The 27,527-nt window shown below is 37.9% G+C and overlaps 1 protein-coding gene across 4 annotated transcripts in view; it reads left to right on the forward strand.

The window, feature by feature from the left end:
• The window catches only part of LOC134336738 (unconventional myosin-XIX), a 61,289-nt gene that overhangs the window by 14,285 nt on the left and 19,477 nt on the right, over positions 1–27,527 (forward strand). For all 4 annotated transcript variants that reach the window (XR_010015874.1, XM_063031152.1, XM_063031153.1 and 1 more), the window contains 14 exons: positions 254–350; positions 1,304–1,380; positions 2,261–2,351; positions 3,003–3,174; positions 3,995–4,068; positions 6,028–6,149; positions 6,695–6,808; positions 13,573–13,749; positions 15,588–15,728; positions 15,825–15,932; positions 16,328–16,398; positions 16,729–16,841; positions 17,195–17,367; positions 26,076–26,205. Coding sequence is in view for 3 of the 4 variants with exons in the window: in XM_063031152.1 (XP_062887222.1) it covers positions 254–350; positions 1,304–1,380; positions 2,261–2,351; positions 3,003–3,174; positions 3,995–4,068; positions 6,028–6,149; positions 6,695–6,808; positions 13,573–13,749; positions 15,588–15,728; positions 15,825–15,932; positions 16,328–16,398; positions 16,729–16,841; positions 17,195–17,367; positions 26,076–26,205 (1,660 nt within the window). In the remaining variant the exon portion in view is untranslated. The remainder of the gene's footprint in view (positions 1–253; positions 351–1,303; positions 1,381–2,260; positions 2,352–3,002; positions 3,175–3,994; positions 4,069–6,027; positions 6,150–6,694; positions 6,809–13,572; positions 13,750–15,587; positions 15,729–15,824; positions 15,933–16,327; positions 16,399–16,728; positions 16,842–17,194; positions 17,368–26,075; positions 26,206–27,527) is intronic.

Raw genomic sequence — 27,527 nt, forward strand, 5'->3', positions numbered from 1 at the left:
TTCAGATTAGCAATATTTCTTTTTAAATAAATACTTCCTAGTTTACATTGGAGGTGTAAAGTCCAAAACTGATGTATATGTTTCTGACAGTGAAAGGTTAGAAAGATACCGACATAAGTCAGAAACAATAATAGAGGTAGCAAGATAATGGAGATTTTTTTTGCTGCCCTGCGTAACATGCCTGTGTTCTGCTAAAGCTACTGATTCAACAATGATCTGAAAACCAAAATTTATTTATGAAATGTTTCCTCAGATAGTGAAAGGAGCCACTGAGAAACAGAAATCGGAATGGGGTCTTTCTGAAGCCACAGAGTTCTTCTGGTTACCAAATTCTGAGAAGGTTTTAGAAGGTTAGAAGTTTGAAAGCTAAGTTCAACAATGCTTCTTAAACTCTAGCATACAAATGTAGATACTAATCCTTAAGTACACAAACTTACAGTATTTCGTTAACAATTCCTCTATAATGTTACACTTATCAGATGTTGCATTTTGTGTATTGAACTGTAGAATATAAATATTTAATCTAGCCTCGACTAGCCTATCAAATACTAGAGCTGAATTCCTGTACTTGAACGTGGACTGAGATCATTTTAATTTTCTGAAAGGCAGTTGACACTTTCAAAAATGTACAAGTTTGTATAACCACATTAATGCAGAGCACTAAAAAGTTTTTAATTTTTTTAAGCCATTCTTTTCAAGTCCTATATTTGACCTCTTGTCAAGATGCAGGAGGCCTTTGGCTAAGGGGTTAACGTGCTTATGTTTATTCTTTGTACTTAAATGTATTGAGTGAAGATATTTGCAGTTGTGATTTCTAACTACAATCAAATGGGAGTCCTGAATTGATTATTTTTTTCCTCCATTGCACAAGTTGGTGCATTGAGTCTGGTTGTACTTGCAATGCCGCCCCAACTTATTGCAGCTGACTTAGCACAGAGAAGGAATTCAGTCTGGAACCTTTGGAGTTTTGGCTTCTGGGCTGAGTAAATTGGTGGAACTCTGCTTTTACTGTGGAATCCCCTCGCTTCTATGTTTAAAATTCTATTTATTAAACAACTATTGCTTCACTTCAGGCATCTTTTTGAAGGCTGATGTTTTCCTTTGTATATCATAACTTTTTAATTGTCGATCTTGCACATGGATTAACTCTTTCAAGTAATTTTTGGAGCATAGTTCTAAGTAATATTTAGTCAGTTTAATTACAAAATGCTGTACTGAGGGGTCAGAAATGAGTATGAGAAATGGAAATAATTTAGATATCCATGAAAATGTCAAAAAATTGCTGCAATTCCTTGTCCTGCAGAGAAACAGTTTGATGAAACCAAAAATGCAATGCTGCATTTGGGTATTGATCACGACACACAACTTAATGTTTTCAGGGTAAGTGAACATTGTAATTAACTACTTTAACTTGAGTGAAATTTTATTTGTCAGATTATTAACATTTATCATTTAATTATTTATACAGTAGCATATTTATTATAAGAAAACATGTTCATTTTGTAAATTTAGTGATGAAAATCATCAATGGCCAAATTAGATTTAAATTTTCTCTCCTGATGTGACAGCCTTTGACGTTATAGCAAAATTTTTCAAGGTATTCTGGTAATTCAAGTTTTAAATGAGCAGTTCACTCCATCTTTATTAAAGATGATATACAGTTCCTTAACAGCTAATAGAGTAAAACTGATAATCCACTTTCCAACTATGCACAAATCCATTTGGTTCAGCACATGGCTGACTTGAGGCTTCATGTATACTTCATGTATTTCCTTTAAATCACCGGTTCCAGTGCTCCACTGATGGTTATCGGATTCACTGGAAAATTAATTATTCTCTGTAACATTTTATTTAAACTAAACACGTGCTGATGTATTAATAGGAATCACTTGTAATAGTGGAGAAATTCTAGTCTGGTGGAGCTAAACTCTTAAGAGACACAATTTAATCTCTTGTCTGAAGTCAGCATCTCTGATGTGGTGCTCCTTCAGTGTCCTGTCAGATTTCCTTTTGGATTATTTTTGTGCATAAATGTACATGAATTCACTACCCTCAGATTTGAAATGTCAATTACTGCACATTACCTTTAACAATATCTAAAAATAGAGCAAGTAATTAAAACAGATTTTTTAAAGTACTGTCATAGGCACACATGCCAATTTTGATCAATTTGTTAGTGTTACTTGCCCAATTCTGTTTGGTTTTTTTTGGGTTTTTTTCCCAATACTTGTTTCTTAATACTTATTTTCTTTTCCAATAGATTTTGGTTGGTCTTCTGCATCTTGGCAATGTGCAGTTCAGCTCTCCAGTGGATGACTCTTATCCTTGTGATCTCAAGGCAGAAGCTAAGAGTAAGAAAAATCCAATCAATTATTGATTTTCTTAAAAAAAATCTTTCGAAATTCTGAGGCTTCAGGTTTAATATCTTTTGAGTAATTGCTGGGTCCTTTAATTATAAAACACAATTTGGTTCAAAAACTTGCATAAAATTTGGTTTGTTTTAACAAATATGCATGGACTCTCATTCAAGGACTCTACAACTCACATTCCCAGTATTATTTACTTTATTTGAACAATTTGTCTTCTGCAGATTGGCGATCAGTCTTTGTATAGATTTTTATTATTTCTATTGTATTTTTTACCTGTAAATGTCTGCAAGAAATGAATCACAATGTACTGCACATTGACATATTCGTACTTTGACAATAAATTGATTTTGAACTTTGAATTCTCCTACTAGCAGTGGGAATGATCCTTATATAATTGGCTGTATTACAAACACAAGAAAGTCTGCGGGTGCTGGAAATCCAAAGCAGCATGCACAAAATACGGAGGAGCTCAGCATCTATGGAAAAGAATAAGCAATTGACATTTCAGGCCAAGACATCAACTGTCTCCATTGATGCTGCCTGTCCTGCTGAGTTCCTCCAGCATTTTGTGTGTGCTAATTTGCTATATTGCCATTTTTGTCTGTTATTAATCAGAATGCATGATTTTTACAGGCTTTCTTTCAACCACTGCAAATCTGCTGAAAATTTCTGAGGAAGTCCTTTTGGAACAGATCAGAATTCGAACTATAAAAGCAGGCAGGCAGCAACAAATCTTTAAAAAACCATGCTCAAAAATGGAATGTGAGACAAGAAAGGACTGTGTAGCCAAAGTTATTTATGCAAAGTAGGTGACATTATCTTTATTTGAAAATTTATATAGTTTGTTGGTATTAGATTATTTTATTTAAGTTTTACCAAATGGAAAAGATAACAAGTAGAACTTTACTTGCAACATATTTTAAATTTACACTTGTTTTGCCTATGATTTCATGACGGGTGCCCTGGTGATTTAGTAAAGTAGTGGTCTCAATGTATTACTAATTCACGTAGTAGCCAGACAATGGGCACTCTAGCTAATATCAAAGAACATGGGATAAAGCAAGACAGCACCAAATCTGCTTTTAAAATTAGATTTTAAAACCATCCACTTTTCAGTGAATATAAACCGTCTCAGAAGGTTTTTCAAAGAAAAGCAAATAATTTTAATTTTTTATCAATGAACTGAGTAATTGATCATTTTATTTTCTTTTTGTGAAATCTTGTATCGGAATCTCACATTTATAACATGACAAATTAGACATGAAGTAGTTTAAATTATATGATGCATAATTCTTTCCTTGCTATAAAGGTGAGCCAATTAAATTGGTGTTTTTCATATATTTGAAAAGTAGATTTAGTTTCAAATGATTATGATAACAACTAATAAATTTGTAACATTCACATGAATGGCCAGATCATTGATCCTCAAGGTTTGGTCAACCTAAGTTTTATAATCCATTATGTCAGTGAATAATTTTCTTTCAACAATTCTCTATGCTCATTTGCTTCATCCGAGTTGAAAGATTTGTTGGTTTAGTTTAAAACTGCTAACTGAGCCAAGGTTATATATGTAAGTATGTTGGTGTAATAGATGTATTTGTACTTGTGTTTGTCTTTTTTTACAGGCTGTTTGACTGGCTGGTAAATGTTATAAACGGCTCTATTTGTTCACATTCTTTTGGATGGACCAATTTTATAGGTACATTTCATAAACTTTAAATCTAGAAAAGTTAGCTGCTTCGTTCCGCAAGTTTGTTTTTTTTTCTTAGAAGTGTGAAGCGTATTCCAATCACAAAGTTGATTTAAAAAACAACAAGCAAAAGATTATTTTTAATCTTCTGAATTGAAAACAGTCATAGCAGCAGAGTGATTATAGCAGAGAAATAAACCCTTTGGCCCGTCACATCCATGTTGAGCATCAAGTATTTATCTATACTAATCCAATTTACCAGTTGGTCCATAGCCTTATGTACCTTGCTAATTCAAGTCCTTGTCATTTAGAGTACAGTGTTTTGGGATCCACCATCTTCTTGGGCTGTGCGTTCTATACCCTTACAGGTGAAAAAATACTTCCTATATCACCTTAATTTCTTCTATGTTGCCTTAAAGCCTTAAATCTCTTCCCTCTGTTCTCAGACATCTCTAACAATGAGAAAGATTTATTATTATTTATTTTTACTATATACTACCTATGGCTCTCATAATTTTGTATCCCTCTATCGGGTACTATCACAGCCACCTCAGCTTTAAGGGAAACAAAACACACCTAATCCATTCTCTCTTCAGTAAATGTCCTGCTGAATCTTCTCTGCACCCTCTTCAATGCAATCACATTTTTCCAATTGCATAATGAATGATGGCAAACATTTTGTGTGCCTTGGAGAGACCCAAGAGACTGTGAATGCTGGAATCTGGTGCAAAGGAACACACTGAGTCAGGCAGCATCCATGGAGGGGAAATGGACGGTTGACATTTTGGGTTAAGACTTTTTGGCTCAGATGGTATGCCTTGATCTAAAGCATCAAGTGCCCATTTCCATATACAAATACTGTTTAACCCTCTGAGTTCTTCCAGCAGTTGGTTTTATTTATATTGTATGCCACCTTCACCATCTTAACCACCTGTGCTGCCACCTTCAGGCATCTTGAGGCTTTACACCAAGGTTTCAATTCCTCTGCCATTCATTGTATATGTCCTACCCTTACTTGATTTCCACCTCACCCTCACCCCCAAATGCATCTCCTGACATTTAACAGGATAAAGTTCCATCTGCTGTTGCTCTGGTCAATGTACCAACTGATCAATGTCACTCTGTAGCCAAAGGCATAAGACTACCTTCCTCACTATAAACAACTCAAATTTTTTGTTTTATCTGCAAACTCGCCAATCATACTTCCAACATTTCTGTCTAAATCAACCATAATGACCAGCATGTATCCCAGCATTGATCAATGTGGTACATTAGTGGTCACATTCTCTAAGCACAAAAACAACCCTTCACCACCTCCTCTGGTCTACTACCAAGCTAATTTTAGATCCAAGTTACCAACTTGCTGACCTTTTTGATCTTCCACATGAGACCTTGTCAAGAACTTTACCAAATTCCATGTAAACTACAATCAACTGTACCTCATCAATACCAATTAATGGTTCCTCTTCAAAAAAAAAAGCTCAGTTGAATTAATCAGATAGGATCTTCCCACCAGCAAATCCTTGCTGACTATCCTTGATTGGTCCCTTCCTTTCTGAATGTAGATTAAATAAATTTCACTTTGCCTTCTTGTGAACCTGAGCAATTAATCGATGGAACCAATGCTCATTCTGAGGAAGAATTATTCATGATCCTTCAATAAATCAGATTACCTTCTGTCTCTAGGGTGATTTTCTAAAAATAAATTTGAATCCATGGTTGTAATATGACATTTATTGACATTATACGAAAAGTGATTAACTGTTACACTTTATAGGGGTTTCTTGTCTTTTTTCAATGTCTTGATTATACATGTAGTATATTGTACAGAAACAAGTAATTGCAAAACCTGGAAAATTAATGTGACCAATTAAATTGTGTTTTTCATTTTGAGATTGAGCCCTGAATTGTTGCAAGTTTTTTTTTCATTGGTCTAAATAATTTATGTTCCTCAACTTGTTAATGTAGGTCTTCTAGATGTATATGGATTTGAATCATTTCCACAAAATAACCTGGAGCAACTTTGCATTAACTATGCAAACGAGAAACTCCAGCAGCACTTTGTTGCACACTATCTTAAGGCACAGCAGGTAATTCGAGACTTTATTCTGGAGTAATGTTATCAAAGCATGGTGTAGTTACTTTGCATGCACTTGGTCTGATATTTTGGTTTTCTAGAAATTAAAAATTTACGAATTAGCATAACTTGCTGGAAGTCTTAAAGGATGTGTTGAACTTGTATCTCTCTAGTTGTTAAGGCAGAGAATAACCTGCAGTGATATTCTATTTCATTTCTTCTTGAAAATGCCTTTAAAACCCAGAGATATTGAAACCTATAAAAGGCAATGGATGTTAGGCCACCATGTTGGGATTACAATTTCAACAGAATTTTAGAAAGACTGTCGAAATCCAGTAATCTTAGATCAATTTAATTTGGGTATTATTTGTGCAATTAAATCAACTGCAGGTAAATGTAGCTTCATTAATTCTACACGAGTCACAGGAAAGTAGCGAGAGACTGCCAGTAAGTGGCGAATTAAGCAATTTACACGAACAGAATAAGGTGCTCAGGATTCATTCTCCACATTAACTGTCTCACTTCCTTCATTTCAATTTTTGCTGTTCTATTCTTCAGGAAGAATATACCTCGGAGGGTTTAGAGTGGTCCTTTATCAATTACCAAGATAACCAGAGGTGTTTGGATCTGATTGAGGGGAGTCCCACCAGCATATTCTCCCTTTTAAACGAGGTTGGTCATTTCTTCAACTTGTCTTTTGTTTGTAAGCATATGTTGAACCTTAACCACAAATTAAGGGTTAGCAATAGTTTGAGCTAATTGATTTTCCTCGCAGGAAATTTGTGGTTTAAGGTAAAGATTTTTGTTTTGGAAGGGGGCATTGTAGCAAGAGGATTTCTTTTGGGGCAAATTTAGTGAATCATCTACTTTCAATACATCATGGAAGCCTTCCTGAGCACATCACAGTTAAGTTGAATTCAAAGCATTGCTGATTTATTAACCTTTCTCCCCAGTAGCTAATATCTAATTTCTCGTGCCTCAACCATTAATTGCTTCACTGTTCCTTTGTTCAAAATTAAAATTTAATATCGTCCAGTCGTTGCTTCTGGATTTGCCACTTTTCTTTGATGTCTTGAGAAGTGTCCAGTTAGCTTACTGATAGCGGTTTTATCAGAACCAGTAGATCATATTCATGTATGCAACTTTTTTTTTTATTTCAAAATATACTTTATTCAAAAATAAATATGTACAATAAACCATTCAATAACTTTTCATCCTTTACATACGTTTGCATTATACACAGTACATATCCGTATTTATAGCCACCCACGTGGTACTCCAGTAGTTCAGCTTACCATATCATTTCATTGTTGAGGGGTATACTCCCCGCCCTCCGACCCTTCCCACTCCCACGGGTGGAGAAACCTATACTGTGGTCCTTCCCCACCGGGCCCTTGCGGTGGCTGCACCAAGTTTCAGTGCGTCCCTCAGCACGTACTCCTGCAGTCGAGAATGTGCCAGTCGGCAGCATTCTCCCACGGACATCTCCATGTGCTGGTAGATCATCAAGTTTCGGGCCGACCAAAGAGCATCTTTCACCGAGTTGATGATCTGCCAGCAGCACCGGACGTTGGTCTCCGTGTGTGTCCCCGGGAACAGCCCGTAGATCAGAGAGTCCTCTGTTACGCAGCTGCTGGGGATAAACCGTGACACTAGCCCGTCCATCGGTGGACGCCTGCCTGGTCAGCTTGGACCAGGAGAAAGCCTTCGACAGGATATCGCACACGTACATGGCGGACGTGCTCTCCAAAATGGGATTTGGGGAGGGAATCCGGAATTGGATCAGACTGCTCTACACAGACATCCGTAGTGCAGTCCAGGTTAACGGGTGGGAAACAGACAGCTTCCCCATCAGGTCTCGAGTCAGGCAAGGCTGTCCCCTCTCCCCTGTCTTGTTTGTCTGCTGCATAGAACCCTTTGCGGAAGCCATCAGGAGGGATGAGGGCATAAGAGGGGTGACGCTGCCAGGCAGCGGTGGGACCCAAGTGAAAACCTCCCTGTACATGGACGACGTCACCGTCTTCTGCTCTGATCCGAGGTCAGTTCGCAGGTTGATTGGCACCCGCGAACAGTTCGAGCTAGCGTCGGGGGCCAGGGTCAACCGCACGAAGAGCGAAGCCATGCTCTTCGGCAACTGGCCCGACCGATCCAGCGTCCCCTTCACCATCAGGTCTGACCACGTGAAGGTGTTGGGGATCTGGTTCGGAGGGGCGGAGGCGTGCAACAAGAACTGGCAGGAGCGGACTGCCAAGGTGAAACAGAAACTGGGACTGTGGGGAGGGCACTCCCTGTCGATAACGGGCAAGAACCTGGTCATCAGGTGTGAGGTGCTCTCAGGGCTGCTGTACTTGGCGCAGGTCTGGCCCGTCCCCCGCTCCTACAGCTCGGAAATCACCCGGGCTGTCTTCAGATTCGTCTGGGGATCCAAGATGGAGCGGGTGAGACGGACCGCCATGCACAAGTCCCTGGACAACGGGGGCAAGAACGTCCCCAATGTCGCCCTCACCCTGATGGCCAGCTTCGTATGTGGCTGCATCAGGTTGTGTATAGAGCCCAGGTATGTGGGCACCAAGTACCACTACGTGCCCAGGTTCTACTTGTCGCCCTGGCTACGAAGGATGGGTCTGGCCCCACTCCCGCGCAACGCCCCAGTCAGCTGGTCGTTGCCGGCATACCTGTCCTGCGTAGCAAAGTTCTTCCAGGAGAACGCCTTTGACCACAGGGCCATCAGGCAGTGGTCGGCACGTAGTGTCCTGCAGGCACTGCAGGAGAAGGACGTGATGGACACAGTGGGGTGGTTCCCTGAGCAGACTGTCCAGTTCATCTGGCAAAATGCCTCATCGCCAGATCTAACCAACAGGCACCAAGACCTCGCCTGGCTGGCGGTGAGAGGGGCCCTCCCAGTCAGAGCCCTCCTGTACGCCCGGAACGTCGTCTCCGCACCCCACTGCCCACGGGAGGACTGCAGTGAGGAGGAGTCTGTGACCCACCTCTTCATGTATGCAACTTGTACATGTAATGTAAGCCAATGCATTAATATAGAGTGAGTGAATGTGCCATAGTCAAGGGTGTATCTTTGGGATTAAATGTTAAATTTGAGGTCTGTTTCTTTTTTTAATAAGGTGAATGTATGAAGCCTGGTGATATTATTAGAGAAGTAGGATTTGCGAGTTGTTCTGGCTAACGTTTATGTGTAGAAAATTATATAGGTGCTTTAGTTTAATTGAACACCCGTGTTCATGTTAACCATGAGGTTCCTCCCAATCTACTGTATTTCATCAACCTAATTTGCATCTTCTTCAACTCTTGAACTTAAGTAGTTCTTAAATCTATCTATTCACCTCAATTACTCCATTTTGGAACTGCTTCCACATTCTATTCAATCTCAGATGACAATAAAACATATATATATTTTAATTTTAAGACTTTTTGTATGCTCAAAATTGGCAGTCATGCTTTCTCTACAACAATATCCATATTTTAGAATAATCCACTGAGATTTTTTTTCTGGGTACTTGCGAAGGCTTTAAATGTGGAAGTTCAGTAAAAGTTGTTTGCTTCTTGTTTCTTTTAATTCTTTTTGTTACTGCATTTGGACATTATTGGCTGGATGAAATGATATCACTCTAGTTTAGTTTTCAGCATTTCTAGAGGACTAATAGCTCCCACAATGGACTGTTGGAAATGTGGCAGAACTAGCGTTATCTTCCCTGGAATGTAATTATCTTTGCTTAATTGACTTGTTTATTTTGAAGTCTAAACTATTTTTATTATCACTATGCATTTAAATCATGAATACTACAGAAAAATCAGCTATTTAGCACAATTTGTCTACCTATTTTGGACCTAGATTTAGGGTTTGGTGGTAGAGGTTTTGAGGGGATCTGCCTGGAATGTAATGAGTGTCTGGAGTGCACTGCTGGAAGGTGTGATGGAAGCAGAGTTGTTAATGGCATTAAGAGATGTCCAGACAAACTACTGAATTGCCTAACTTCTGGAAAATGAGATCAATACTAGATGGGTGCCCGTTGGTCAGAGTGGATGTGGTGGGCTGAATGGCCTGTATGGCTGTATAGCATTTGTGCAGCACGTATAGTTGGAGGAAGCTCGCTTCACCTAAAAGCCAGCCTAGCTTTTCCTAGAGTGTGTCCATGTGAATTGCTTCAACTGTTATATGTGGAAACACATTTCATGTTCTTGCTTATGGCTAAAAATAGTTAGACTTACTTTTCCAGGAATAAAGATGGTCTTCAAGTTTGAAAATTTTTTTTTTTTAGATACCAACCTTACTCTTCCAACATGGAAAGGCCTTCCTGATTTCTGACATACAAATTCTTTTGGTTCTTTTTTAATTTTCATATTTTCCCAATATCTTTCTGTTTTATTCTACAGACACAAAAGTTGCCTTAAAATAATTTGAAGTCTTTCTTAAATTCCCTTCACCTCCACTGAATAAACCATTCCACTAAGTGCTCATTGTTACAGCATCTTAAATACCTGACTATCATGGAAACCTGAATTAATCATTGGCTCTTACTGGGCAAGATTAAAGTTTGAAACAATAAGTAATTGGCGTATCTTGTAAAATTTCCATCTGAGTTTTTTTTGTAATATAATTTTTATTGAATTTTCAAAAAGAATACATGAAAAAATAAATCTACCCTCCCCCCCCCCCCATATATAGTCCTACCTAAAAGAAAGAAAAAGAAAAAAAAGAAAAGAACCGCCTGGGTATTGGAAGGTGTCCACATGCTCCATGGGATTCAAAATAAATTTGGTATAATTATTCGTTACTTTCCCCAAGTGACCAAAGTCTTTATCGGAGCACTTAAATATGCCATCCTCTCTTTTGTAAATAAGGGCGCCAAATATTCAAAAATGTTACATATTTATCTCTTAAATTATAAGTAATTTTTTCAAGTGGAATAGAACTAGCCATTTCATTATTCCAACGATCCATACTTAAATACGAATCAGATTTCCAAGTAACTGCTACAGAGTTCTTAGCTACTGCCAATGCAATTTTTATAAATTCTTTCTGATATTTATTCAATTTAAGTTTCGGTTTTATCCCTTCAATATCACCTAATAAAAATAATACAGGGTTATGTGGAAGTTGAGTTGCGGTAATTTGTTCCAATAAGATTCTTAAATTTATCCAAAAGGGTTGAATTTTAAAACAAGACCAAGTAGAATGTAAAAAAGTACCAATTTCTTGATTACACCGAAAACATTTATCAGATAGATTTGAATTTAATCTATTTATTTTTTGTGGTGTAATATATAATTGGTGTAAAAAATTATATTGTACTAATCTAAGTCGAACATTTATTGTATTTGTCATACTGTCAAGACAAAGTCTTGACCAATTTGTTTCATCAATAATAATATTCAGATCTGTTTCCCATTTTTGCTTTGACTTATGGGTTCCTTGTTTAATTGTCTGTTCTTGAATCAAATTATACATAGAAGAAATAAATTTTTTAATTTTCCCTTTTTGAATTAAAATTTCAATTTCATTAGGTTTTGGCAAAAACATTGTTTGACCCAGCTTACCTTTTAAGTAAGCCCTTAATTGAAAGTAACAAAAGAAAGTATTATTAGATATTTTATATTTATCCTTTAATTGTTCAAATGACATCAATATACCTCGTTCAAAACAATCTCCTATAAATTTAATCCCTTTTTGGTACCAATTATATAAAAGTTGATTGTCCATTGTAAAAGGAATAAGTCTGTTTTGGAACAAAGGTCTCCTTGCTAATAGAGATTTCTGTGTTTCATTATCAACATTTATCTTATTCCATAGATCAATCAAATGTGTTAATATAGGAGATTCTTTCTTTTCCCGTATCGATTTAGATTCCCATTTATATATAAAATCTTCAGGTCTATTTTCTCCTATCTTGTCTAGTTCTATTTTAATCCATGCTGGTTTTCGATCATCGAAGAAAGATGCAATAAATCTAAGTTGATTTGCTTTATAATAGTTTTTAAAGTTTGGAAGTTGTAACCCTCCTAACCCAAATTTACATGTCAATTTTTCCAATGATATTCTTGACATTTTACCTTTCCAAAGAAATTTCCTCACACATTTATTTAACTCTTGAAAAAATTTCTGTGGCAATTGTATTGGTAATGTTTGAAACAAATACTGTAGATTTCCATCTGAGTTGAACAATTTTAGAAGTAATAGTTAATTGTACTCTTGCGTTTTGTATCTCTTGGGTGATTCATTGTTTTCCTGCTAATCCAAATCAGAATTTTATTTATTTATTGACCTTCAGCGTGTAATAGGCCCTTCTGGTCCTTCAAGCCGCTCCACCCAGCAACCCCCCCCCCCCAATTTATTTCTAGCCTAATCATAGGACAAATTGCAATGACCAGTTAACCTTCCAACCGGTACATCTTTGGAACAAGGGAGGAAACCGGAGCACCTGGAAGAAACCCACGTGATCACGGGGAGAACATACAAACTCCTTACAAGCACAGCAGGAATTGAACTGGGGTCGCTGGTACTGTAAAGTGCTAACCACTACACTACCGTGCTGCCCCACTGTTCTGTTTGTCATTCGTGTCATGGTGATGTAAGCTTAAAAGTAACAATATTGATTGCTTGTGTGTAACTTTTTGTAATCATTATTAATTAATGGTTATACAAGTACAAAATATTTTTCTTATATTTACTCACCACACAGAAAGAAGCCATTTAGCCCATCGTTTGTGTTGACTCTCAGAAAAATCTCATCTCCCCACTTTTTTTCCTGCAGCTTATTTTCTCTCATGTTTTTCAACTCCCTGCTGATTTTCTTGCTACCTGCACTGGTGGGTAATTTGAAGTAGCCAATGAACCTACCAACGAGGGCGTCGTTTAGGATGTGGGAGCAAACCAGAGCATCCAGGAGAAAGCCAGTTGGTCACAGGGGAAACTTGCAGACTTCACATAGACAGCGCCTGAGGTTAGCATTGACCCTAGGGTGCTGGAGCTGTGAAGCGGTAACACTACCTTCTACACATTGTGAAGTCGAACTAGTGCTATTGTATAGCACTTAGCAAATTTTATGCTATAACTAATAATGTAAGATTTGCAGAAATACACCCATTTTGTCTTTTGAAACTTGTATGGAGGTGTAACCTCCAGTAAATCTTAGGGTCACTACTAAAATCAAACTTCATAATTTTACATTAAATATGTAGTTTCACTTTCACTGGAACTACACATAAAGCCAAGGTGAGAAGTTACTTAAATACATGATTTTATGAAAGAATTTATGCCTTGTTGTTTGAGAAATGAAATAGTTTTTCATTTGATTTCTTTTTTTTAATATATTTTCACCTCCTCTAGGTATTGTGTGATATTTGTCTAAAAAGTTATGGTTATAGATCTCCTCTGATCTTCTGCATTTTGATTTTACTTGCAATTACTCTTTCTGTAGGAGAGCCGTCTTAATCGAAATTCAGATGAAAACCAATTCAAAACCCGCTTACAGACAGCTTTGGCAAATAATCATTGTTTGAGCTGGAATGTGTTCAGCAAGGTTCCAAACTTCATTGTTGCTCATTATGCTGGAAAGGTCAACTACCAGATTGGGGGAATGCTGGAAAAGAACAAGGTAAGAAAACTCAAAAATCAAGTGCATTTACTGAATCCTCAGTAAGAGACTCATTATTGTTCTGTGATTATATTAGTCTATTTTGTGCTTGATTCTTGGCCCATTATTCTCTCCCATTTAGGTTCCACCTATCTGTCTTCCCCTTCCTCATACTGCTATATATTAGCTATCTTTCTTCCTCTCCCTCAGCCCTGATGTAGGGTCTCAACCCAAAAAGTTGATTGCCATCTTTTGCCTCCACAAATGCTGCTTAGTACTAATCAAGTGTTCAAAGGTTCATTTTATTATCCAAGTATACAACTCTACAATTCTTCAATTCTCCAGGTAGCCATGAAACCAAGAAAGAAAAGAAAAGTAGCATGATATCAACCCCGAAATCCCACCTCCCCACAAAAGAAATCCACAGAAACAGAACAGGTACATTACCCCCACATTCCTCCTCCCTGCAAAAAAAAACAACAGAAACAGGACAGGTACATCACCCCCAAATCCCTCCTCCCGCACAAAAGCCAAGCAAAATGGATCAGACACATTGACCCTCAAATCCCTCCTCTCACACAAAAAAAACAAACAAAATGGATCAAGCACATTGATCTCCCTCTTGCACAAAAGAAAATCAAACAAAATGGATTAGGCATATCAACTCCCAAATCCCCCTCCCTGCACAAAAAAAAACTCAGAAAATCGGGTGGAAAAAATACAGAATATAATTTTTTTTTTCCCAGTTTTGCAGTGTTCTGGTGCAAGTAGATGTTTTGTTAAGAGCTTGTTGTAACTATCATGTAGAAACCTGTCTGTTACATGTCACATCCGTAGTGCCACTTTTTGTGCTTTTACACATGCACAATCCAAATAAAAACTTCACAGCAGTTTCTTAACTAAACTCTGCTGCCACCACTATTTCTTGGCATTGAAGCCACACACAAGTCAATCAAAGGGATGTAATCAATCAAATCAATTGTCAATTATCAAATAGCCAATAAGCTCCAATATGATTTGATCCCGGACGAGCCCCCACTTTATGTTATGTGCCAGCAACAATAGACCACAAACTCCGTTTTTAATGTTAAACAGCTATATTTTCAGTATCTACCCAAATACAGACAATTAAACAAATTACTCCCCTGAACAAAAATTAACAGTGCTATGCTTTTTAGCTCACAAACTGCGGAGGTCTGGGAACAGTTCTTCCCAAGTCTTACTCAAATAGAGTCCTAGGATAGCAATCCAGAAGATTCCAGAAATCCATGGGAACAGGTACAGGTGTCTGTGAGGGAGAGCTCATAAATCCACCTTAAGATGACACAAGGTGACAATCACAGAAGATTCCAGAAGTCAAGTAGTCGTCAGTGAAATACTAGAGTCCATGCAGGGGTAACAAAGTGACGACCAAGTTCCAAACTTCCCGTAGGGATATCACAAGGTGACAGTCATGGAATATTCCTTAACACAAGTGGTCGCCACGTAACACACTCAAACCCATGTACAAATTAACAAAAAGTGGTCGTCACAGGATACTCCAGAAATCCAAGTATGGATCCTACAAAGTGACAGTCACGTATCCGATGTGCACTGTGTGCTGCTAATTATCACAATCTTCTAGACATGGAGAAGTGTTAGACTTGCCCACTGCTGTAGCGAGCTCTTCAGCTAACTCCACCCAGTTCGCTCTTCCGCTGGTAGCTCGCAGTCCGCTGTCCCTTAAGTGCCGAATGTTCCAGCAACCTCTCTGCATTTTGTTAATAATGTCATCCACGCACCTCCTCCAGGAGCCTAAAATGACACTTGGGGGTAAAAAAACATTGACATGTAACACTTTAATGTTCGCCTTGCTTTAGGATCCTGTACCATCAGAGCTGGTGCAGTTGTTGCAGACATCCCAGGATGCCCTGATGATGGAGCTATTTCCCATTGAAGAGAAAGAACACAATGACACTAAAGTTCAGAATAAAGCATTTACTGTGGTCTCCAAATTTAAGGTTGGTTTACATTAGCAGCTGCATTGCTGTGCCTATCGTAGAAGTTGAAACTCATGTGGTTTGAGCCTCAAATGTTTTTGTCAATTTCTCCTGCAGGGTTCACTCGAAAGTCTCATGCATATTTTGAACAGCACTACACCTCACTACATCAGATGCATCAAGCCTAATATGGATTGCAAGCCTTTTCTTTTCAGATCAGAGGAGGTACAGTAATAGAATAAGAAAAATATTATGCATTACTGAAGAGGCAAGTCTTGTTGGATCATTTTGTTGTAAAAGCTGTTTGGTATTTGCCACATCTTCCATTTAGAGGCTAGATATTCAAACTTCATTTTCTATTCATGTGAAGAGAAAATTATAATTTTAATTTTCTTAGATTTATATTTTTACTGGTGGTAGTTGGAGAGTTTTTGTTTATAATTCAATAGTTCTAAGGATTTGCAGTGGTAATTTTATTTTAGTCAATGGTTTAAAGTACTACATTTCCTATAGTAAAGAACAGTTTCTGACTTGATTCATATTGCAGCCAGAAAAAATGTTGTCAAATATTTATTATGCTTATTTTGAGATGAAAAATATAAATTTGTTTATTGTTTCAGATTTTTACCCAGCTAGAAGCCTGTGGTTTAGTTGAAACAGTTAGCATAAGTGCGGCTGGGTTCCCCATTAGGTATGTTAGTCCATTATCAATCTGCACTTTTTATTTGGCCGAAGTAAATTATTGAGTGAAATACAGGACATTTATTTTATTTCGGTCTTTTGCTTATGACTAAACTGTAATAGAACATGAACTATAATAACTGAACCATTTACTCCTAATGGATAATGTAATTATACAATTTGCATGCTTGAAAATGTATACGCTGCCAGATACATTGGAAATTCTGATTTAATTTTATGCGTGGGCAAGTGTGTATTTATTTTGGCTTGGAATCAAAAGTGACAGGTGTATGATCAATGTTTTTGTTGGATATGTTTACTAATATTATTTTTTATCCAGAGTCCCATACCAGCATTTTCTGGAACGTTATGGACTTCTGGGAAAATACAGCCAAGCCAATTTACAAAATACACCAAGCATTAATGGATGCTTTTTTACAAAAAAACGAAAAGGTTTGTCAAATCAGTTTTTAGTTTTACAACAAAGGAAGCTGTTGCATTAATATTTTACTGATAATATAACCTGTTTTGCAAAATTTTATTATAGACTTGTTAAATGTTAGCTTTGGTGCTAACACTATGTTTTGCAATGGGTGCTATACTTTTAAGAGGTCATTTTAATATTTGCTCTGTTTTCTGTCTCTTTCCAGCTCCTTTCAGTTTGACTCTTCACCAGTTCCTTCATTATCTTTTTGCTGTCTTCATCTTGCTAATTCACTCGACTTTGCACGATCTCTGCTGTCACATTTGCCTGTCTTAATGGAGATGCTACCATCATGGGAAATGGATATCGTTTGTCTTTGCAGGTGCACTATCAACAGATGGCAGCAGTGAGACACTGCAGTCCACTGTGCAGGACATTCTCACTAATGTATTAGCTGGTCAAAGTGTATCATCGTTCCGGAACCCAGCTGTGAATGGGTTGTGTCGCACAAAAGTGCACTGTGGCAAAACAAAATTGTTCATGACTCACAATATGGTAAGTTAAAATTATCTTGAGAGTCTTTATCTGTTTTTAATTATCGAGTTGTATGGGAATAGGATAGGCCAAGTAAATCCTCAAACTTATTCTATCATACAGTGAAAATATGATGTATATTCCATCATCATCCAAGTGTTTTGGTTAAATAATCTTTGACTTGTAAAAGTGGTATTATTCTCACTGATAGTGAGTGAATATTCTTGAGTTTGACTATTGTTTGTGTAAATTTTTCTGACTTCTCTTATGACAGGTCCAATCCTAATTTTAATATTATATCTCCTTGACCTTTTCTCCCCCAATAGTACTGAAGATACAATGAACATCGATTTCTCTAACTTCCGGTAATTTTTCTCTTCCCTCTCCCTGTTTTTATTCCCCATTCTGGCTTCCTCTTGCCCTTCTTGTGTCCTCACTTGCTTATCATTCCCCTCTGGTGTCCTGCATCTTCCTTTTCTCCCATGGTCCATTCTCCTATCAGATTCCTCTTTCTTTCGCCCTTTACCTTTTCAGCCTATCACTTCCCAGCTTCTCACTTCATCTCCCTTCCCCCTCACTTAGCTTCACCTATCACCTTCTAGCTTGTGCTCCTTCCCCTCCCCTCACCACCTTATTTAGCTTCTTTGCCCCTTCCTTTCCAGTCCTGATGAAGCGTCTCGGCCTGAAATGTTGACATTATAGATGCTGCCTGACTTGCTGAGTTCCTCCAGCATTTTGTGCTTGAAGATACTTTGCTACCTAATCTATCAATTATTTGAAAATTCCCCCCAAAAAAACTTCATGAACTATTTGCAACATTTTCTTTAATTTGAAGCTTAAAGCCAAGTTTCTGTACTCTTTCCCTCAAAGCCCTGAGGATCTGGATCTTGCTAGCTATCCCCAGCTGTACTGATTGGTATTCAGCTATTGGATTTGGAGTAGATCTAATACTTCCATCCTGCATTGTCAAATTCACAATTTCAGACTTTTGGGTTTGATATTTTTGAAGCATTTAATTCATTCGGATACTGGACTCCGTGCGGAATCTCATCCTGCAGAGATTACCAAGCATTACACCAGGGCTTCACCTTCACCCTTTTGCATGTTAATAGCAATTGGAAGGCGAAGGAAAATACAGTAATCGGACTGTACACATGGACAGATCAAATCAAATTACTAACCAATTAGAGTAAGGGTTCCCAGCCTGGGGTCCACGGACCCTCTTAATGGTATTGGTCCATGGCATAAAAAAGGTTGAGAACCCCTGAATTAGAGGATGACTTCACAGAATATATACAAGATGGATTTCTAAATCGGTATGTTGAAATGCCAACTTAAGGAACAGCTATTTTAGATCTAGTACTATGAAATGAGAACGGGTAACTAATAATCGCCTTGTAAAGGAGCCCCTAGGAAAAGTTGACCATAGTGTGATAGAATTTTACATTACAGCCATAAGTGGTGTATTTCAATCTGAAATCAAAGTTATTAATTAAAACAAGGCAAACTATGAATGATGATTGTAGTATTCTATATTAAAGGGTATGATATGGCACAAGCAATGGCTAGTCTTTAAAGAAATCATTCACAATTTGCAGCAAATAATGTTTGTAGTGTTCTCGTGCAGTGTGTTGAAACTCTGACTAAACACCAAGTTAAACTGGAGCCAATGAAGACAGAGTCGTAGTAAGGTTAACCATTTACTGTTCACTCTTCCACATTAACATCGTATGGTGAAACCTGTTGATAAAAAAAATACAAACATATACAGCGTCTGTTTCATTCTGGAGACCATGCGTGCTCTCTTCTTTTAGCGAGTCTCTGCAGCCGCCCCGAGTAGCGGGCGAGGGGGTCGCATCAAACCACCGTCAGGCTTGAGCCGACTCTGCGTTTGAAATTGAAAAGCCGGCACACGCGCTGCCCAAGCCGCTGCTTCCTTAACAGAAACTGCGTTAATATTTTTACTTCAAATACTTTCATAGGAACTTACGGCATTGCTTCTATAATGTTTCTTTGTGGGTAGACACGGAGCTCTTCACGATCATGCCGCATGCATGGCACCCACCTTCACACCTTCTCCGAACCAGAAGCTACACGTAAGACGTGGCAAAACTGGAGGTGACGTCATCACATGCCGTGGCATAGACAATGAATTTACCTTTGTTATACTGTAACTTAATTATCAACCTTTAACTTTAACTAGAAAATAGTTACAAACAAGTCTTTTAAAACGTAGACCCAACAAAGTCAAACAAATGCCTTAAGGGCAACACAATATTGCTTTAAAGCAAAAAAAACATAGCAGGAAAGTGGTGAGGTGCATCTGTGAACTGCAGGAGAAATTAAAGCTGGTATTACATTTAATGAACAGGCTTAAAATGTTGCTAGAGAAAGAAACAACCCATGTGATTGGGACTATGGTAACATTTTAATATTTGGCAATATGAGTAAATTGGTAACAAAATTTAGAAGTGAAATTCTGTATAAAGGAAAAGACTTAAGTTCTATTATAGATCCCTTACAAACAGGTGTGGGTGAATTTATTTATTTTTTTTTTTTTAAAAAATTTATTTTTATTTGGATAAGGAGTTCACAATTATCATGTACTTTTTTCACACATATAACCTTTTCCATTTTTTTATATGTATAAAACTACAATTATTTATACATTCTTAAGTACACATTGAGATGATATAAAAGCAAAATAAACATTTAAATAGATAATTATGTACTGTGGTAAATCTAACCTATTAGGCTAAGTAATGAAATTAGTTGTTAAGAAAAATGGTAATAATAGTTTCCATACAACCCTTCTGGACCATTTCCACTGGTCCAAAATGTTGCATACAAGCCTATATACCAACCATTGTAGGTGCTTATATCCCAATTTGTTCGTGCTTGTTCCTGCCCGCAGACATAATTATCCAATCCCTATGTACTTATTTACTTAATTTTTTCATTTTTTTTATCCCTTTCCCAAATCTTTCCCTTTACTTGTGTTAATTCTCTATTTTCCAAAAAAAAACAACAAACATTTAGACTAGGGGTGCTTACGTTAGCAATATTACTGTGTTGATGAGAAGAGCAATATAAATCATTAGGAGAGTCATCTAAAGTCTGCTCACATTGGGGTTATATATTCAATCCATTTATTCCAGATTTGATAAAATGTTTCTTTTTGAGTTCTCAGGGAGTAGGTCAACTTTTCCATTTTAAATATTTCCAAGATAATTTTGTACCAATCTTCTAATGTAGGTGGTATTGGATTTAGCCATTTTCTAGTGATTGATTTCTTACTTGCCGCTAAGAGGGCCTGCAGCAACTTTATATCTTCCTTCTGTTCAAGAAACAATACATGCCCCAAATAGAGCGTCTCAAAGTTCAGAGGTATCTGGGACCTAAGTACCTTAACTAATGTTCTATGAATACCTTCCCAAAATAGACTTAATTTAGGGCAATCCCAGAAAATATGAAAATGATTTGCCTCCTTGGAGCCGCACCTTCTCCAACACATCACATTTGTATCTTTATATTTTTCCTGATATGGGGTCTTGAAGTATCTTATAATGTTTTTCCAACAATGTTCTCTCCATGTCAAAGAATTAGTCGAGGACCATTGAAAGCTGCAGATTTTCCCCCAAGCCTCCTCTGAAAGTACCAACCCCGCTTCTTTCTCCCACTTCTCTTTAATATACAGTGTATTTACATTTTTAGCATGGGAGAGTGCATTATATAGGCGAGAAACTGATTTACTAGGTATTGAACTGCAAGCCGAATTCAGAATCTTGAAAAATTCTAATTCTACTGTTGATAGGTCTGTATATCTACAACTCTGGTTAACATAGTTTCGTATTTGAAGGTACCTAAAAAAGTCATTATGTTCTCGGCCATGTTTGTCCTGCAGGATTTGGAAACTTTGTAATACTCTTTTATCTATAAATGAGAGGTAGGTTGTAAGACCTTTCTTTATCCATAACTCAAATCTTTTATCTCCTCTGTTGGGAAGGAATTCGGTATCATATGCACACCATCTAAAGAGTTTTAGCATGTTATTAATTCCACATGGATTAACCACCTTTTGCCATACTTTTAATGTAAGATTTATCCAAGCATTATTAAATTTTTCCAACTGGGCCATCAATCCTTTGTCAGCTATTGAGGCCTGAAGAGGAAAACTGTCAACTAATCCAAATTCTATTTCCTTCCAGTGGGTGAATTTATAATGGATAATGAGAAAATGATAGTAGAATTTTAACAATTTTATTTCTGTCTTCATGAGAAAAATTCAGTACAAATGAGGAAGTGAAGAAACATTTACCAGAGAAGTTAATGAGCCTGAAAATAGAGTTCCCAAGGATTTGCATACATCCCAGTGTTTTAAAAGAGATGGCTTTAGAAATAGTGCATGCTCTGGTTACGATTTTCCAAGATTCTATAGATTCTGGATTAGAGAATAACAAATGTGAGATAATTTAGGAAAAGTAGGAAGGGCAGGAATTAATCAGAGTTGGTGTACTTTCTCATGGGGTAATCATGTCTGATTAATTTGATTGAATTTTATTTTTTTGAAGCACTGTCTATTGATTGGGATAGTACAATTGATACAGTCCACATCAATTTAAGTAAGGTCCCACATGGGGTACTGATGCAGAAGATTGGAGCCCAAGGGATCCAGAGCAAGTTGGCAAATTGGATTCAAAACTGGCTGAGTAATAGGAAGCATAATGTGCTCATGGGGCTGTAACCAGTTGTATGATATGGGAATTGGTGCTGGGGCCCTTACTGTTTGTTAATATACTAATGATGGCGTTGTGACTAATAAAATTGCAGATGACATGAAATGTCATGGTAAGGATGATGTAATTTCACTAGAGATAGCGCCGAAGAAATTCACTAGGCTCTTGTCTGGGCTGGAGCATCCAAAACGGATAGGCCATGATGAAATGGTAGAGCCGACTCGGTGGGCCAAATGGCCTAATTCTGCTCCTATATCTTATGGTCTTATTTATTATGAGAGACCAGATAGGCTGTATTCAAGTGTTTTTGACAATGGATAATGAGGAAGTACTTCAGTGTAAATTAATTAACAAAGTACATATGTCACCATATACTACCCTGAGTTTCATTTTCAAAAACCAAAACAACAAGTAAATATATAATATTGAGAGCATGTGTTAGAGTCACTTAAAATAAGTCCATAGGTTGTGGAATCAGTTCATTGTTGGGGTGAATGTTATCCTCTGCGATTCAGGAGCCTGATGACTGAGTGGTAATAGCTGTTCCTGAACCTGCTGCAGTGGGACCTCAGTCTCCGTACTGTCTTCCTGATGGAAGCAGCAAAAAGAGAGCATGACCTGGATAGTAGGGGCCCTTGATGACGTATGCTGCCTTCCTGAGCCAGCGCTCCTTGTAGATGTGTTCAATGGTGGGGAGGGTTTTAGCTGCGATGGACTGGGTTGTATCCACTACGTTTTGCATGCTTTTCCATTCAAGGGCATTGGTGTTTCCATGCTAGTCTGTGATGTAACCAGTCAGTATATTCTCCACCACATATCTATAGAAGTTTCTCAAAGTTTTAGATGACATGTGGGATCTTTGCAAACTTCTTTATTTAAAAAAAAAGTCAGGGTGCTGCTGTGCCTTTTTTGTAATGCCACTTGTGTGCTGGATGCAAGACAGATCCTTTGAGGAATTTAAAGTAACTCACCCTCTCCACCTCTGATCCCCTGATGAGGACTGGCTCATGGACCTCTGGTTTCCTCCTCCTACAGTCATTAATCAGCATCTTGGTCTTGCTGACATTGACTGAGAGGTTGTTGCTGTGGCTCCATTCAGCCAGATTTTCAGTCTCCCTCCTATATGTTGATTCATCACTACATTTGATTTGGCCAACAGAAGTGTTGTGATGGTAGGCAAATTGGAGCGGATTCAAGTCGCTCCTTGGGCTGGCATAGGTAGAGATGTTCAGATTTCTGAGGGGCTTGGATAGGGTAGACAGTGTAAAAAAACTTCGCCATAGCAGATGTATCTAAAACTAGAGGGCATAACTTTAGAATAAAGGGTAGAGATGTTCTGAAGAAGAACATTTTTACCTAGAGGACAGTTGGAATCTGAAACACAAAGCTTGCATATGTGGAGAAGAGCAGTACCCTTGTAAAATTTAAAAATCTAAACAAGCACTTAATTTGCCAAGGCACCTCAAGTGTCATAATATGATTTGAGCTATTAATTAGCATGGATTTTAAAGTAAGGAAATCATGTTTGACTAATCTTCTGGACTTTTTAGAGGATGTATCTGGTAAAATAAAAAGGGACCAGGACTGATGTGTCCTTGGATTTTTGGAAGGCTTTAAGGCCCCACACAGCTTAATAGGCAAGGTTATATTATAATGAATTGGGAGCAATGTATGAATATGGTGTTAGTTAACAGAAAACAAAGTGTGGGGATTAGATTAGATTAGATTAGCTTCAACTTTATTGTCATTATGTCGAGTACAGATACAAAGCCAATGAAATGCAGTTAGCATCTGACCAGAAATGCAAAGAATAGTGTTATTTACAAAATAACTGTGAATAAAAAGTAAGTGCTACAGCACACAAATATGAAAGTACTGAGACAGTACATTATGGATGCAATACTGCTTCGCAGTGTGATGTGAGGTTCGGCAGGGTCACAGCCTCAAGGAAGAAGCTTTTCCTGTGCCTGCCGGTGCAGGGGCAGAGGTTCCTGTAGCGTCTACCGGATGAGTGGAGAGTTAAAAAGTCCATGGTTAGGGTGAGATGCATCCTTGATAATGCTTTTCACCCTGCCCAGGCAGCGTTCTCAATGGTGGGCAATTGGGTGACAATAATCCGCTAGGCAGTTTTCACACGCTGGAGACGTTCTCAATGGTGGGCAATTGGGTGACGATAATCCGCTAGGCAGTCTTCACCACACACTGGAGTGCTTTGCGGTCTGATACGGGACAATTGCCATACCACACTGAGATGCATTTGGTAAATATGCTCTCAATGGTACAGCGGTAAAAAGAATTAATGAGCCTATTGGCCAGCAGACTGTGACTCATGGGGACTGCAGCCTTTTTGCAATCTATATTAAGGATTTGGCGAACGTCATTATTTCCAAGTTTATTGATGACTCAGATCTAAGTGGAAGTATGAGTAGAGATGAAAATGCAATGGGACATGTGGTTAGGAACATGGCAGATAGAGTTTGAGTATCCACTTGAATCATAAAAACAAATTTTAAAGACTAAAGAATAGTTTTATTTGTCACACGCGCATCGAAATATACAATGAAATGTGTCATTTGCCTGCAACTGTCGCCATGCTCCCTGTGCCAACATAGCATGACAATGACGTACCTACCCTAACCTGTGTGTTTTCAGAATATGGAAGGAAAACGGAGCATACAGAGAAAAGCCATGCGCTTTAAATGAGAGATTGAGAATTGTTAATGTTCAATGGGACCTGGATGCCCTTGTATACAAGTCACTGAAAATTGCAGGTCAAGCAGGCAAAAGGGTCTAATTGTATGTTGCTTAAAAACTTGATTGAAACGGTAAATATGTCGTGCTATAATTATAAAGGGTCTTGGTGGGAGCATTCCTGAAATATAATTTAATTTTGATCTACTTACCTAAAAAAAACACACACACTTGTAATTGAGGATGTGTAGCAAAGATTCACCAAATTTGTTCCTAACATAGTAGGTTTGCCGTATGAAGACAGATTGAGTAAAATAGCTGTGTTTGAAAGTTTAGAAAAATAAATGAACTGATTGAAATGTGCTAAATTGTAGGACGTTTACCCTAACTAAATAGTCTAAAACAATGGATCACAGCAAATCTTTAGGATTATACCATCCATAGTGCTTTGCAAGTCTGGTCACTAATTTTGTTCCAGATAAAGTTTGTTGGTTGAGGGAATAAAAGGATTTGGGGAAAGGGCAGAAAATTTGTGCTGAAGTAGAAAAGCCATGGTCTTATGAATGTTGAAGTAGCCTACACCTGATTTCTTGTATTCTTATGTTTGAAAAAGATTTGGAGGCTAAAGGAAGGCCAAGTTTTTACTAATTATATTGGTTTGTATCGATGTGTTCTAAACTTTGAATGCTTTCATTTTAATAAGTTTATTTTTAAAAACTTTTCTGAACTGTGGAATATCATCCATAGCTTTCACAGCTCCGATGGTCTGTAAATGTAGATGTAGGGGCAGGCAGTGATCTTTGAAAAGAAGTCTAGCAAGTTGGTGTCAAGAATTGTTCACTGTCTTTCAGACACGGGCTACACACACAAAATGCTAGAGGAACTCGTCAGGCCAGGTTATATCTATGGAAAAGAATTGACGTTTCGGGCTGAGACCCTTCAGCAGGGGTCCTGATTGAAATTCATTTTATCACCTACTTAATATACGCTGGTCTGGAATTTCCTGGTACATTCTCAAGTATGCTGGATAAGTGTTGCTGCAGAGCATAAACAGCCTTCTGTTGCCCACTATTACTGCAAACATCTGTTGTGCCAAGGCATAGGCACAACTGAGTCTAGCTTGCTTCTTGAAGTGAAAATTTGGATCCATAGCTGGATCAGGACACTGATTTGGTGTGGGGTAGGGTTAAGGGGCAATTGGTGGTTAGTTGTTGGGAGGAGTTGAAGCTTGGGTGGGGGGGTGGTGAATAAACATGCCCTTCACCTTATGAAAGGTTAAACATTGCTGATATCCCTTTTTAGCTTGAACTGCTTGAACGTGCAAGAATTCAAACACTTTCCAGTAAGGCACTTTGTATTCAACATAGCTGGCGTAAATACTGCCAGAGAAAATTAGCACGATCAAGGCAAGCTGCAACTATCATTCAGGCAGGTAAGCATTCTTTCCTTATTGCTCAAATGAATAGGAGTTGTAAAGATGAAATGGAATACTTTCTATTTTAGGAAGTTAATGTGCAGATACTTGAATAGGTACAGAATAAAGTTTAAAAAAACTAATGTTTAAACCTAAAGTAAATACAGAAAGAAATATTCTGTTGGTCAGGTAGCATTTATAGACAGCAAGTGAGTGGGGAGGGAGAAAGGAAAAAAAGCAGCATTTAATGTTCTAGGAAGTCAAAGGCTTTTCATCAGAAATTTGAAAAAGTAGAAAACAATCTGGCTTTGAGCTGGAGAGAAGGGGAAGAGAGTAAGGGTGGAAAGATCAAGGAGAATTTCTAATGGGGTGGAGACCATGAGAGACTGATGCAAATAGAGGTGTTGGTGCTGGCTGAGAGAACATGGTAAAGGCTTGTCACAGCTGCTCTGTCCAGAGGAACATATAACTAAAGGAAGATGAATGAGGATTAAAAAAAAATGAGGGGGGAAAATAGTACTGACATTGAGATGTGCAACAATGTGATTGTTTGAATTCCAAAACCAAAGAATTCTGGAACTACCCAGTCAGTGGATCAGGCAGGACTTGAACTGAGAGGGGGGAAAAACTCAATTAACATTACAAATTGATATCCTTTTATCATGGAATGTTCCAGTACAAGCCAAGTCTGAGTATTGATTCCCAAAGTTGTTGGGCACTAATCAGAAGATAAAGTTCTGCTCCTTGAACTTGGACTTCACTGGAGCAGTAAAAGAGGCGAAAGACCGAGTTGGGTGAAGAATTAAAGTTAAAGGTCAATGGAACTTTGGGGTCACCTTTGCAAACTGAATGGAGATGCTCTGTAAAGTGGCGATTTATTCTTGGTTGTGTGTGTTGTGAGCACCAAATGCTATACACTAAACTGGAGGAAGTAGAGGTGTATTGCTGCTTTACTGAGGTTATTGTCTCTACTGAAAAAATATGCTTGAGAATCAATACAGAGAAACACCACAAGAATGTAAAGTTATCTTTTTTTCACTTTCTAATTAGCAATTTGGTTAAGTATTTTTATATTGTTGATCTATGACCACAAGATTTGCAACTTCTTTCAAAAGGAACATGGAAGCAACTAGAGGCCATTAGGCTTCATAGACCTGGGCTGCTGTTCAGACAGCTTTTTGCCAACTTGTCCCTCTGTTTCACTTCTGACTCATCCTCCTTGATCTCCTTGCCTAATTAAAAGTCAGTAGTCTCAAGAGGAGAGTTCCTGATAGTCCATTTGATCATAAAATATTTCTCACATTTTTCACACCTCTGACTTCATTCTCATTTTAAGATCA

The sequence above is a fragment of the Mobula hypostoma genome, chromosome 23, assembly GCF_963921235.1.
Source record: "Mobula hypostoma chromosome 23, sMobHyp1.1, whole genome shotgun sequence".
In the NCBI taxonomy this organism is placed as follows: Eukaryota; Metazoa; Chordata; class Chondrichthyes; order Myliobatiformes; family Myliobatidae; genus Mobula; species Mobula hypostoma.